The 12,976-nt window shown below is 44.2% G+C and overlaps 2 protein-coding genes across 2 annotated transcripts; one reads left to right on the forward strand and one right to left on the reverse strand.

Moving 5' to 3' along the window:
* LOC141610788 (protein JASON-like) lies at positions 1–4,349 on the forward strand. Its single transcript, XM_074429050.1, has 6 exons — positions 1–362; positions 1,558–1,606; positions 1,703–1,788; positions 2,401–3,108; positions 3,779–3,861; positions 3,956–4,349. The coding sequence occupies exons 1-6, from the start codon at positions 207–209 to the stop codon at positions 4,062–4,064; spliced, it is 1,191 nt and encodes a 396-aa protein (XP_074285151.1). The 5' UTR covers positions 1–206; the 3' UTR covers positions 4,065–4,349.
* A 155-nt stretch (positions 4,350–4,504) lies between these two features.
* On the reverse strand, positions 4,505–7,247 carry LOC141610787 (pentatricopeptide repeat-containing protein At3g16610). Its single transcript, XM_074429049.1, has one exon. The coding sequence runs from the start codon at positions 7,052–7,054 to the stop codon at positions 4,622–4,624; it is 2,433 nt and encodes an 810-aa protein (XP_074285150.1). The 5' UTR covers positions 7,055–7,247; the 3' UTR covers positions 4,505–4,621.
* Positions 7,248–12,976: the final 5,729 nt, after the last annotated feature.

Here is a 12,976-nt window from a genome sequence, read left to right on the forward strand (position 1 = left end):
GACTCCTTCACTCCTACATTGACTACACAGTACTACATATATACTCTCCTTTGAGTCTTACCTTTCCTATGTCTGAAAGTGAAACCCTCAAGAAATCAAAATCAAAATCAAATATCATTTCATCTTTCAAATTCACCTAAACTCACATCATTTTCCTTCAACCTCTTCCTTCATCTTAAACAATACTACTTTCAAATTCAGATGACATGCCATTAACTTACTGTGACGTTTTCGCTTCTCTTTGGCGTTCTTTTCTTGCCATGGGTTGTTTTTTCGACTGTTTCCGTGTTCGTAACGATCCTAATCGTCCTCGTCCTCGCTCCGTCCCTGATTCTTCTCCTCCTCCTCCTCTGAACGCTACTGTTTGTATTCGTCACTTCTGTTTCTTCAATTTATCGTACATTTGATTGATTTTGTGTTCTATGATGTTATTACTGTCGTTTCGACTATAATCGGAGTAATCTTGCTGTCATTTTTGATTAATTTACGAGACATTTGATTAAAATTGTGTTTTTTAATGATATTCCCGTCGTTTTGACTATAATCGGAGTAAATTGATTATTTAATGAGACATTTGATTAAATTTGTGTTTTTTAATGTTGTTCATGTCGTTTCAACTATAATCGGAGTAATCTTGCTGTCATTTTTGATTAATTTATGAGACATTTGATTCAATTTGTGTTCTTTGATGTCGTTCCAGTCGTTTCGACTTTAATCGGAGTAATCTTGCTGTCATTTGTGATTAATTTACGAGACATTTGATTCAATTTGTGTTCTTTGATGTCGTTCCAGTCGTTTCGACTTTAATCGGAGTAATCTTGCTAGCATTTTCGTAGTTTTATGTTATTTGAAGCATTGCTCTATCAAAACCATTAGATTTTGAAAAGATTCAATTGATTAAATTTGAATTCTTTGATGAATGATGCTGTTGTTTTCACTTTGATCGGAGTAATTTTGTTGTGAATTTATGAATTCCTTATATAATTTACTGCATTGCTCTGTCAAAATGATTCGATGTTAAGAGGATATTCGATTGATTAAAGCTGCGTTCTTGGACGATGTTGTTTTCATTTTGATCGGAGTAATTCTGCTGTCAATATTTGAATTTTTTCTGTAATTTGCAACATTGCTCTTTTGAATTGGTTAGATGTTAGAGGATATTTGATTGATCAAATTTGCGTTCTTTTATGATTGATGTTGTTTTAGACTGATCGTAGTAATTTTGATACGTATTAGATTAAATAAATTTGAGTTCTTTGATGATTCTGATGTGGTTGTAGACTGATCAGAGTAATTTGCTGTGTTTTTCTGCCAAATGGATGGAATTTTGGACAAAAAATAGATTTCTTTCTCGTGTTTTCTGGAGTTATATAGTCGCGGAATCTTGCTGTTAGACTCTCTTGTACACTGGCTTGATTTTTTCATAGTCATCTTCGTTTCTGTAACTTTCTCCTAACAATTCTTGGATCAGTTTTCTTTTGTCAAAGAACATTTGCAATGTTGCGTTTCTGTTGGAGTTGAAATATACGCGGTTAAGTTTTATTGTTGATGATTCAGGAACATGTGGCGGAAAAGATTCATCTTTCGTCTTTGTTCACAGCTGAAGGTACATATCTTTCTCAAGGTTAAATGCTGGTATAACCGTATAAGTGTTGTTAACTTTATGGCTGTTACTAATTGATCTAATGTCGGACCTGCACAGAGAAAAAAGAATGTGTTGTGACAGACCAAGAGAACCTTGTACCGCCAGTCGCTAGGTCGGGTGTGGATGAAAGCCTCCTGGAAGAAGTACATTCTCATGATCATTCTTGATGATTTCTGTTCAAACATGTTATTTCTTTGTCGTATTTTTTTGTCCATGGTGAAATTGAGGTTTAACTCCTAAAGTACTCGTGTGCATAACTCTGAAAAGTCTTTATTTTTGTTAGTCTTGGGCTCTTTGCTGTTTGAGTTGAAAATATTTGAAAGCCTGATGTAGGACGGTAGGCTGAACCGAACTTGTGAGCATGTCTGGTATAGCGTCACCTATAGGTATGTTTCGTTCATGTTTGGCAAAAGAAGGTACCGATTAGAGGATGCCAATACCGCTGTGACCACCCCTTCATGTAAACCAAAAGCCGATTATAGCTAAAAAACCATTATGAGATGTTAGTTGGAGGATATGTCTTATGAGCCGCATTAACCATATTAGCAGAATTATAATCTTTGGGCTGCCACTGATTCTGTGAAAGTTTAAGTGAATGCTTGTCTGCATTAATCCAGCTTGAATAATAGTTACGAGTCTTCTCAGTAGTTTCTGCGGAAAATTTCCTCCTACTATAATTGCAGCTAGGGTGATGGTTTATTGCTTGGGGAAAAGGATATTTACTGGTATCAGTTGTGTGTACTTTGTATTACCAGGTTCGACTTCTAAAAGCATGCGGCACTCTACCTCAGACTCCCGTAGAAATCCGAAAAGCAGTCAAATTCTCTGATCAAGTGGAGAAATCAGAAATGAAAAGGCGTCCGAATGCTCTGGAGTCTGCACCAGACACTCCTGCAGCAATTCCGGCAGAAGAGCTTGAAATTTTTGAGAGTGCAAATTCAAAATCACCAGAGACTCCTGAAGAGAATTCAGAGATATCACATGTTCAAGTACCGAGCTCTGTGATGAAGGCTTCACCGTATGCTACCCCAAGAAAGATAACAGACGACATGCAGACACCTGGAACAGTTTATGCAACAAGTATGAAAAGTCTAACTCAAGGGAATGGTAGAATACGATCCCAGTACGTCTACACAACCTTGAACCCTATTGACGGCTTATCTCAGCTTGAAGATTTGAAGGAGACATCAGAAACTACTTCACCTGAAACTACTTCGCCTGTTGTGGGGTCCAGTCAAAAACTCGTGAATAACGAGTCATTAGGAGATGCAACTTTATCGTCATGGCTGAAACCAAACCAGGAAGAGAACATCAGAAAGCCTAATGGTCGAAATATTCCCGGGGAGAGGCCTATTATTGGTTTGGTTGCTGCACACTGGAATGAACAAGAGAAGACTCCCCATGTTCCGCCAAAGTGGTTTGATGGTAATGGAATTCCAAATTCAACGACTAAATACAAGGAGGTTATTCTCTTCACTCTCATAACACGGTTTCATACTTTCAGGGTGCGTTTGGATAGCAATAGTGGAGGGAAAAGAAGGGGAGGGGGAAGGAGGGAAGGGAAAGGGAGAGAAGGGAAGGGGAGGGGAAATGGAGTGTGGGTGTTTGGATATAATTTCCCTCCAGATCTTGCCTATTGTGGAGAGCTTTTGATTAGGCTTGGAAGAGGGAAATTAAATCCCTCCAAATCTCTCCCCCTTCATTTCCCCCCACCCTCATTTGCTATCCAAACAAGATTTTAAATCCACTACTCTCCCTCCCTTTCTTTTCTCTCCAAATCCCTCAATCCAAATACACCCTGGGTGTGTTTGGATTAAAGGATTTGAAAGGAAAGGGAGGGGAGTGATTTGAAAGGATGGGGAATCCATTGTTTGGTTAGCAAAATGGAGGTGGAGGGATTAGGAGGGAAGGGAAAATGGATCCCTCCATTTCCCTCCTCCAAGCCAATCTATTTTCTCTCCAACAAAGGCAAGATTTGGAAGGAAAATCACCTCCTCCATTCTCCCTTCCCTCCCCTTCCTTTCCCTCCTTCCCCCTCCCCTCCCTTTCCCTTCTTTTTTGCTATCCAAACACACCCTCATTCTCAATTCGACATATCTCGCTTTGCTAAATAAATACCTGTGGGTTTTCCAGGATCAGAAAGTCCGTTGGCACGCTACTCCGTTTGAGGAAAGGCTGGAAAAGGCACTGTCCGAAGAAACATGTGTTCCCCAAAGGTAAGCATTTATAGACAATATTACGAATTCTGGCCTTGGCTGGCACCTTATAGGCTTATAATACTCGGAAATCTTATCCGCTTTTTCATTGTAGGAAGTCGATCTCAGGGGCGGCACCAATAATTTTCGAGGAACTGGAAGGTCAGGAGGATACAGCTTCATCCCAGCTAAAGACTGCTCCAAAACCCGTGGAATCTTTCTGAATACCAGCCAATGTAGTGTAATAAGCTCGGAAAACGTTTTTAATGTTCCCGAGTTCTTCTGAGGATAAGCTGTTTCGTGATTTGAATATTTTGCAAGTGATTTATAGTACAAATCCAATCATCTTGACTGGGTTTGAGCAGTGAAGATACATTTACCGAGTAATTCCTAAGGTTTCGACTTTGTTAGTGTATTTTTCAAGCAACATTATATATCGAAAATGTAAATAGAAGTAGAGAACTTTCGAACATGTGCTTATTCACTTGCAGGTTGCTGTTTGTGTCGAATTCCCCTCCGCACCACCCCCAGTTTCGATTGCAATTTAGATCGGTTACTTTCAGTTCTCTTATATTATGAAAAGTCGAAGTTAGTTGTACATAGTTCGCTAAATTAACATTTCTTGAATAACAAACGAGAGGGAAGATCATAAATCCTGCAAAAGTGGCAAAGAAAACTCGGTTACCATGAATCATTATATGGAACCGTTTTAATTTATGGCGGAAAACAGTTTCAGACTTTCAGCAATCACATAATTGATGTTTCTATTAGACCTACGATCCTACCAAAAATCTCCACAACTGCAAACACCGTCTTTGAAATGGTGAAAACGGCTAGTGTCTCTCACAGTGATCTCCCTCTTAGCAACAAGAGTCATATACTTAATGGCATCATGACAATCACTACATACTCTAAGATTCTTAGTAACAAAAATCGTCTCGCTTGGGTTTTGATTAATAATAGCAAGGGTTATAGCTAATTTCTCGCTATGATGGAGAAGGATATGCTCCTTTTCTTCCTCTTCGACATCCTGAAACACCTCATTGTTCGCCGTCTGATATCCCAGCTTTTTCATTTCCCCCAGCATTTTCTCCAGTTTCTTGTAGATTTGTTCCGACTGTGGATGGGAATCGTCTCCTCCAATGAACGCGTGGGTAACACCATTAATCTCGACCCAACTACATCCTGGCCATTTCTTGAATCCTTGGTCCTTCTGCCGGGTTCTAACTAAAGCCGCCTCTTCCCATCTCCCGGCATTACTGTATATATTAGACAAAAGCACAAAATTGCCAGAACTTTCCGGACCCAAACTTTGAATCTTCTTTGATACCTCTTCAGCTAAGTCGACATTCTTGTGGGTTTTACACGCGGCTAGTAGGGCACTCCAAACATGAACGTTGGGCGAGAATGGCATTTTATTTATGAAACTAGTGGCTTCGTCTAACTGCCCTGCTCGACCCAACAGATCGACCATGCATATATAATGATCAATCCGAGGAACTATCTGAAACTCTGTAACCATTGCATCAAACCAGAGTTTCCCTTCTTCCACAAGACCTGAGTGACTACAAGCAATCAAAAGACTGATGAATGTTATGGCATCGGGTTTTAAACCAACATTTCTCAATTCATTGAACAGAGACAATGCTTTTAACCCTCGGCCGTGAATACCATACGCAGCAATCATAGAATTCCAAGAGATAATGTCTCGATCAGGCATCCTATCAAAAACTTCCTTAGCGGCTTTAACCCGTCCACATTTTGAATACATATCAATCAGGGCATTACAGATTGATGTGTCGGACACAAAACCATTGGTTATACAAAACCCATGAGCGCAAACTCCGAATTTCAGAGCAGATAAATGAGAACAAGCTGGTAGCAGAGATAACATTGTAGCCTCATCCGGATTTATTCCTGAAAATTGCATATTTCTAAAGAAATACAATGCTTGCTGAGCGTTACCCGTTTGCACGCATCCAGAAATCATTGCACCATACGAGACTCTATCGATTGGTTCCATTACTTGAAAGAATTTGATAGCATCATGTATTGCACCACACTTGGAATACATTGAAAGAGCGGTATTGCTAACCATTAAATCCGACAGATGCCCTGATTTGGTAATATGACCATGAATTCTTGTACCGTATTTTAGGTCAATTAACTGTGTGCACGCTCGAAGTGCACAACCGAGAGTAACTGGTGACAGACCACTACCATCCTCGTACAACATACGGTCAAACAACTTCAAAGCTTCTCTCATCTGATCACATATAACACAAGCACCAATCATCGCGCTCCAAGTAACTTCATTTCTGACACCCAACAAGTCAAATATCGTCCTTGCATAAGATACACACCCGCATTTGCCATACATATCCAAAAGACTCGTGCCTATCATAACCGCGTTGCTAAAACCCTGCCTCACAGAATACGCGTGGATAGCCTTCCCATGACACAATACATTAGCCTGCGCTACTGCTGGTAAGACGGTTACAATAGTAGACGAGTTAGGCCTTATTCCTTCCTTCTGCATATCAACAACCAATCTTACAATATCATCATAAAACCCGTGATCTGAAAACCCCACAATCATAGCATTCCACGCAACAATATCGCGACTTTGCATCCTAGAAAACACATTCTCCGCTCGAGTTACCTCTCCACATTTGGCATACAAATCAACTAAAGCAGTAGCAACATAAACATCCACCTCAAACCCACGTCGTAAAACATGTCCATGAATCACCTCACCGCGGTCTTTAGCATACAAACTCGAACACGCCTTAAGCACAAAAGGGTACGTAAATTTCGTAGGAACAAACCCAAATTCAACCATCTTCCGATACAAATCAATTGAAAACTCAAAGGGTCCATTCCAAGCATATCCCCTAATCATCATATTCCAAAGAATAATACTTGGGTGCGGAATTTCATCGAACACATGGCGTGCAATATCATGTCTACCACATTTTAAGTACAAAAGGCATAGTTTTTCCAGCATAATAGAATAAAGACCACCATTAAAATGGTGATCTTTGTTCTTGAGGAGGTGTTGATGAATTGTCTTGCCATTTATAAGAGACTTGGTTTCGATACAGCGTTCGACTAAGTCTACGTATTGGTCTGCTTGTATGGCATGAATGAAACGATGTTTGGTCACTTGAGTTGGGATGTTGGCAAAGTTTAGTCGCACAAGATATTTGATCATATCCTTCTGTTTCGTAAAATTGCGAGACGGAATATTTGTGATCTGGGTTCGAATCCTGTTTAAGATAGTCCTAGGCTCCTAGCACTTAGCTGATGAAAGGGAATGAATGAATTTTGTCGGGTTGGATCGGGTTTTGCAAAATCCAAACCCGATCCAGTTACTTATTGAATCACAAATCTATAACCAAACCCGATCCATATCCAAAATTTTAAAATCCATACCCGATCTATTATACTTTTTTCAAATCTATACCCACTCCAAATCCATATCCGATACACCATATAATCCAAAACCCAATACGAAACTTGATTTACTATATAAAAATTTAATCTTATATGAAAAAAAATTGAAATTTCAAGTTTAGTAAAGCCTAAATTTTCAAAAATATTTGATTGGATCAGGTTCGGGTATGAATGGATCGGGTTTGGATTTGGTTCGGGTTTTCCAATAGTGGATTTGGATATGGGTTTTAAAAAGTGGATTGGTTATGGGTTTTTAAAAGGTGGGCTTGGATCGAATTTTCTCCTTCGGTTCGATTCGGGTTCAGTTCGGTTTGGACCACAATTGCCATCCCTAGTTACGGGTTGGGTTAGGTCGGCGTCACATTATCGTCAAAAGGCGGCCCTATTGAAGTTCAGGCTATATAAAAGAAGTCGATATCACAAACACACCCGGCCAAAAGCGGGCCTTTGCCCGATCAATAAAAGAGATGAAGTCGCTAAGAAAAGAGGAAAGTAAAACGCGTATTGTCTAAAGTTGGTTCACAAATAAAGTCGGTTCGTTGACGTGTCATAGAAGTGTAAGAGAGATGTAGCGACAATTAGTAAATTCCGGAGTAAAAATGCTTTTGAATAACAAAAAAATACACAATGTGTTTTGTGCAATCATCCAATTGAAGATAAAGATCATTTCTTTTTCAAGTGTTCATTGATTGCATGAGTCATCCAAGACATGAATATCATTAGTTTTAACAATTTTTTTGGCAATATACGATAATATTGCAAGTCAGAGCTTTATAGAGAAACTTAATCATCTTAAAATTTTAATTCCAAAAGCCGATTTCATTAAGATTGTATTTATTTGGTGGAATGCATGGTTCTATAGAAATGACATTATTTTTAATGATGTTTTTTTTTTTTTTTTTTTTTTTTTTTATGACGAGGAGGTTGAGTCCCCCAAGCCCATGCATTCCCGCACCACCACATGTACCATGTAAGCCACCCCTTTGGGGGCCGCAGCGTGGCCAAGTGATCATCGCCTCGGTGGTAGTCGAACCTAACCCGAGACCTCTCAACTCCTACATTTCGCAAGCTTCATTTTAATATCGAAACTTATCCTTTTATGTAATAATAGCATTAAGATTTGGAATGAGACTAGACATAAGGATCTTAACAATCCTGATAAAGACGTTGATGGGGCATATTCTGCACCGCTGACCAAGTCAACACATTGAGCAAGGTCAAGGATATCCACAGCAAAGTCAACGACTTAGACAGCCTAGCCGATGCAGCCTATCGGCTGTCACTGGTCTCGGCATGGCAACCAGCCAGCCGGGACACATATCCGCGTACCCATATCCAAGGACCCTCGGCCGGCCTGCCATAGGTCCATCGGCCGAGGGTAGAACGGTCTTTCCACCTGCTAGCCACTTGGCCACTTGGCCACTACGTGACAAAAGGTGAAAGTCTATAAATACTCCTCAACCTTCATTGAGGAAAGGATCCATAAATTAACCTAAGAATCACTATTCATCTGGTAATATCTTCCTTATCTCTCTACAATACATCCTTAGCCAAGTAACAACTTATCTCTTAAGTTTACCGACTTGAGCGTCGGAGTGAGTACGCTTGGCACAAAGCCAAGCCCCCGCCTCGTTCATTGTTGCAGGAGAGGCCGAGTGGAACGATAAAGACAAGAGGGATTCAACTCAAGACATCATTCTACAAGCCACGGGTGGTAACAATACTTGCTCTGGAATTACACCCGGAACAATTGGCGCCGTCTGTGGGGACGACACTAGAAGCTAGTCACATTCAGTCCCAAACAAAAAATATACACACAAAAAACCCACCCCAAAAGCCAAGAAGATGTCGAAACAACAAGAGGTATTCGTGACTGACGAAACCGAATTCTACCAAGATGATACAGTCCACAAATTTGGAGTTGTGCAACCCTCCGCCGGTCAAGTGATTCAACCGGAGTACGGGATGCCAATAATACCAGACACTCCGCTGCCTGCCGACCAGGTCACCATCATGGGACATGTGGTTGACGCAAAGAAATCAAGATGCTCCCCGGACCTAATGGGAGTACGCCGGCTCACACTGTCACGCCGACAAGAGCGGCGGAAACCGTCCAGGAGACCAGGGCCCAAAATGTGACCCCAAGAAACTTGAACGGAGCATTAGGAGAAGCTGACCCTGTCAAGACACCGGAGGAGCCCAAAGTGGTCGTGGTAGACCTAAGTCCTTCTCGCACTCGTGAGAAGACAGCGTCGCCGCGGCACGAACGAGGCACACCCCGGAGGAGCGAAAGAAGCCCAACTCGTCAGAGTTGGAGAAGAAGCCCGACTCACCAGAGTCGGAGGAGAAGTCCTTCTCGCTACGAGGAGAGAAGCCGGACTAGGAATGCGAGGAGCCGATCGCCGCGTGTCGTTCGACATGTGGTCAGACAGCCCCTCAGCGCCTACTTCCTAGATATCCCGGTGCCGACTAAACTGAAGTTACCACCTATAGCATACAAAGGAGAAGGTGACCCAACCGACCACGTCGAGGCTTACGAGTCTCACATGTCAGTATGGGAGCAACCCGATGAGGTTTGGTGCCGAATCTTCCCAACGACACCGCACGGGATGGCACGAGTTGGTACAAGGGGCTACCGACGGGTCGGTATCTGTTACGCCGACCTGAAGGACACGTTCCTAGCCCAGTATTCCTGCAACAAGAGGAGGGCCGTGGAGACATCGGACCTCCTGACTATCAGACAGGAGGGAGGCGAGTCTCTCCGAAGTTATGTGAAGAGATTCGACGCCAAGGTTCGAAGAATTCGTGAGTGAACAATGAACCGGCGACCTTCACCCGATGAAAGGCCTCCCAAGGGGAGACCTAAAAACGAGCTCATCAAATGCGGCGGCCTCGACCTTGACGCGCCAGAAATCGGCGATCAAGCCATTAAAGTGGAGGACTATCACAAAACCCGGGTAGGCCCTAGCGAGGCCAAACCCTCGAAAAAGAAGAGCGCCGGGAGGACAACCTGGATGAAGGACGCCGTGACAATAATCGGTCACGGTGCTGGTGAAAGACGCCGTGACAATAATAGGTCACGGTCGATAAATCTGCCAGAAAGCAGACTCGACGGGCGTCGGGTGGAGTTCGGGAACGTACCACCAGAGGCGGTATAATGATAAAACTCCCCTCATCGTATCGGCCGCCGAGTTCTTCGCCCTGAGCAAAAACGAGGGCCAGAAGTGGGAAAGGCCCCCCAAGCCGAAGGGAGACGGTGACACGAGCCAGTACTGTGAGTACCACGGCCACACCGGTCACCTTATCGACAACTCGGCATCTCAAGAATGCCATTGAAGAACTGATCCGGAAGGGGAGCCTCGGCAAGTACGTTGCCAAAGGCCAAAAGACTGACGCCGGCAGCTCAGATAAGAAATCCGTCTTCGAACGGATAGGAGTGATCCATGTTGTCATCGGGGTCAACGAGAACGGAGGGTCCGCTCATGGGCACAAACGGCACCTGAACGAGCTATATCAGGCCATCAACTTTGTGCCCAACACAGCGATCCCCGCTTCCAACATCCCCGATATGACTATTGGAAGAAAGGACTACGGAGGAGTCATCGCTCCTCACAGCGACCCACTTGTAGTCAATTTGGACATATCCAACCACCTGGTCAAGAGGTGCCTGATTGACACAGGCGCCTACACGAACATCATGTTCAGGGAGTGCTTCCTCGGCCACGGTCCGAAAGTCAGGACTTAAGCCCCCCGCACCAATCCACTATACAGCCTTCTCCGGGGCCTACCGGTACCACCGGGGTCAATCGGGATCGCCTATGATGTTCGGCGAAGGGAATGCGGCTAAGAATGTCCTAGCCGAGTTCGTGGTCATTGACGGCTCGTCCGCCTACAACGTTCTCATAGGCCGAGTCACTCTGAGCGAGGCCGACGCAGTGATGTCTATCCGGGCCCTAACACTGATTTATGTCTCGGACCGGGGGGAAGCGCATAAGCTCGTCTCTAAGGACGAGAGGGACGAGGTGGTCAACATCCGATAGGCCGCGAGGGATGCAACATGCAATCCTCAAAGTGGCAAAGAAGTCGAGAAAGGAAAAGTCCATCCTTACAACAGAGGACGACCTCATGGATGCAACTAGCGGCCGATCGGGAAGGTGTGCCTTTGATGAGCCATTAGGACGCTGGTAATCTCGGGAAAACTTTGTATAGCGGCGGAGGTGTCCAAAATAGCTGTGGGCACCCCAACGCATGTTTATACCTAATGAAAAATCGTCCAAGTCTTCCATCAAAGTATCCATTTTTTCCCCATCAGTCATTAACAGGAAGAAAATGCCGGCTCACACTGTCATACCGAAAAGAGCGGTAGTCTCCATAAAGAGGCAGGCGCCGTCGCAGTCACCCCAAGTAGTAGACGCCACGGCTGTCACCCCAAGAGGTTTGACGCCGTCGCAGTCACTCCAAGTGGTAGACGCCACTAGATCATTAACAGAAGAAGACGCCGGCTCACACTGTCACACCGACAAGAGCGGTAGTCTCCATAAAGAAGCAGGCGCCGTCGCAGTCACCCCAAGTAGTAGACGCCACGACTGTCAGCCCAAGAGGTTTGACGCCGTCGCAGTCACTCCAAGTGGTAAACGCCACGGCAGTCATTAACAGGAAGAAGACCGGCTCACACTGTCACACCGACAAGAGCGGTAGTCTCCATAAAGAAGCAGGCGCCGTCGCAGTCACCCCAAGTAGTAGACGCCACGGCTGTCACCCCAAGAGGTTTGACGCCGTCGCAGTCACTCCAAGTGGTAGACGCCACGACAGTCATTAAAAGGAAGAAGACGCCGGCTCACACTGTCACATCGACAAGAGCGGCAGTCTCTATCGGCAAGCAGACGCCGGCTCACACTGTCACACCGACAAAAGCGGCAGTCACCATCAAATAACACGTACGCGGCTCACACTCGTCACACCGACAAGAGCGCAATCACCCTCGTAGCGTGACACCGCGACGGTCACGACCAGCGCAGTTGATACTAGCTGAAGCGATCAAAATGCCTTAGAAGCGTTAAACGCAATTGAGATACGCACTCTACACTACCTCGGCCAAGCCGAGGCGGAAACAAAAGAGACGCTCAATTAATAACGTAAGAAGACAACTCGGACGAAGACGAGAAAAGACCTCGGCCAAGCCAGAGGCAAAGTAAAAACGCTAAGAACAGTTGAGACGCTCAACTATTAGCACAAGGAAAAGAAATGAGGTAAAGACCTCGGCCAAGCCGGAGGCAGAAGAAACGAACTCTTATTAAAAATGATAACAGGTTACAAGCGAGGAGAATACGGACGACGGCCGTCCCCATAGGGATAAGCCAAAACACAACCTACCGAAGTTGTACAAAATACAGAGAAAAGTTACAAATATGTCATTTGGAGCGCCAAAAGATGGCAGGGAGGAAGGGCTTAATAATTGGCTCCCGAACAACTGAAGCTATCCGAAACGCCGGGTGAGCCTGGTGACAACCGCCCGCCTCCCTATGCCTGTTGCTGCTTGCCATCAGCAGCAGTAGCAGCATCTTCTTCGATGGGCAACCCGACAGTTTTCCTAGCAGCCTCAGCCTTAGCTTCAGCAGCCTCAGCCTTCTCAGCAAGGGCTGCATTCTCCGGAGGATATCCTCAGACAGGTCCGGTCCAA

Source organism: Silene latifolia, chromosome 11 (assembly GCF_048544455.1).
Source record: "Silene latifolia isolate original U9 population chromosome 11, ASM4854445v1, whole genome shotgun sequence".
NCBI classification, from domain to species: Eukaryota; Viridiplantae; Streptophyta; class Magnoliopsida; order Caryophyllales; family Caryophyllaceae; genus Silene; species Silene latifolia.

Excerpts from the sequence above, each read along its gene's own strand:
- LOC141610787 (XM_074429049.1), bottom strand. The coding sequence starts at position 7,054 with ATGATCAAATATCTTGTGCGACTAAACTTTGCCAACATCCCAACTCAA.
- LOC141610788 (XM_074429050.1), top strand. The coding sequence starts at position 207 with ATGCCATTAACTTACTGTGACGTTTTCGCTTCTCTTTGGCGTTCTTTT. Across the intron at positions 1,607-1,702 it reads GTCTTTGTTCACAGCTGAAG|AGAAAAAAGAATGTGTTGTG; the intron begins GTACATATCTTT and ends GGACCTGCACAG. Across the intron at positions 3,862-3,955 it reads GAAACATGTGTTCCCCAAAG|GAAGTCGATCTCAGGGGCGG; the intron begins GTAAGCATTTAT and ends TTTTCATTGTAG.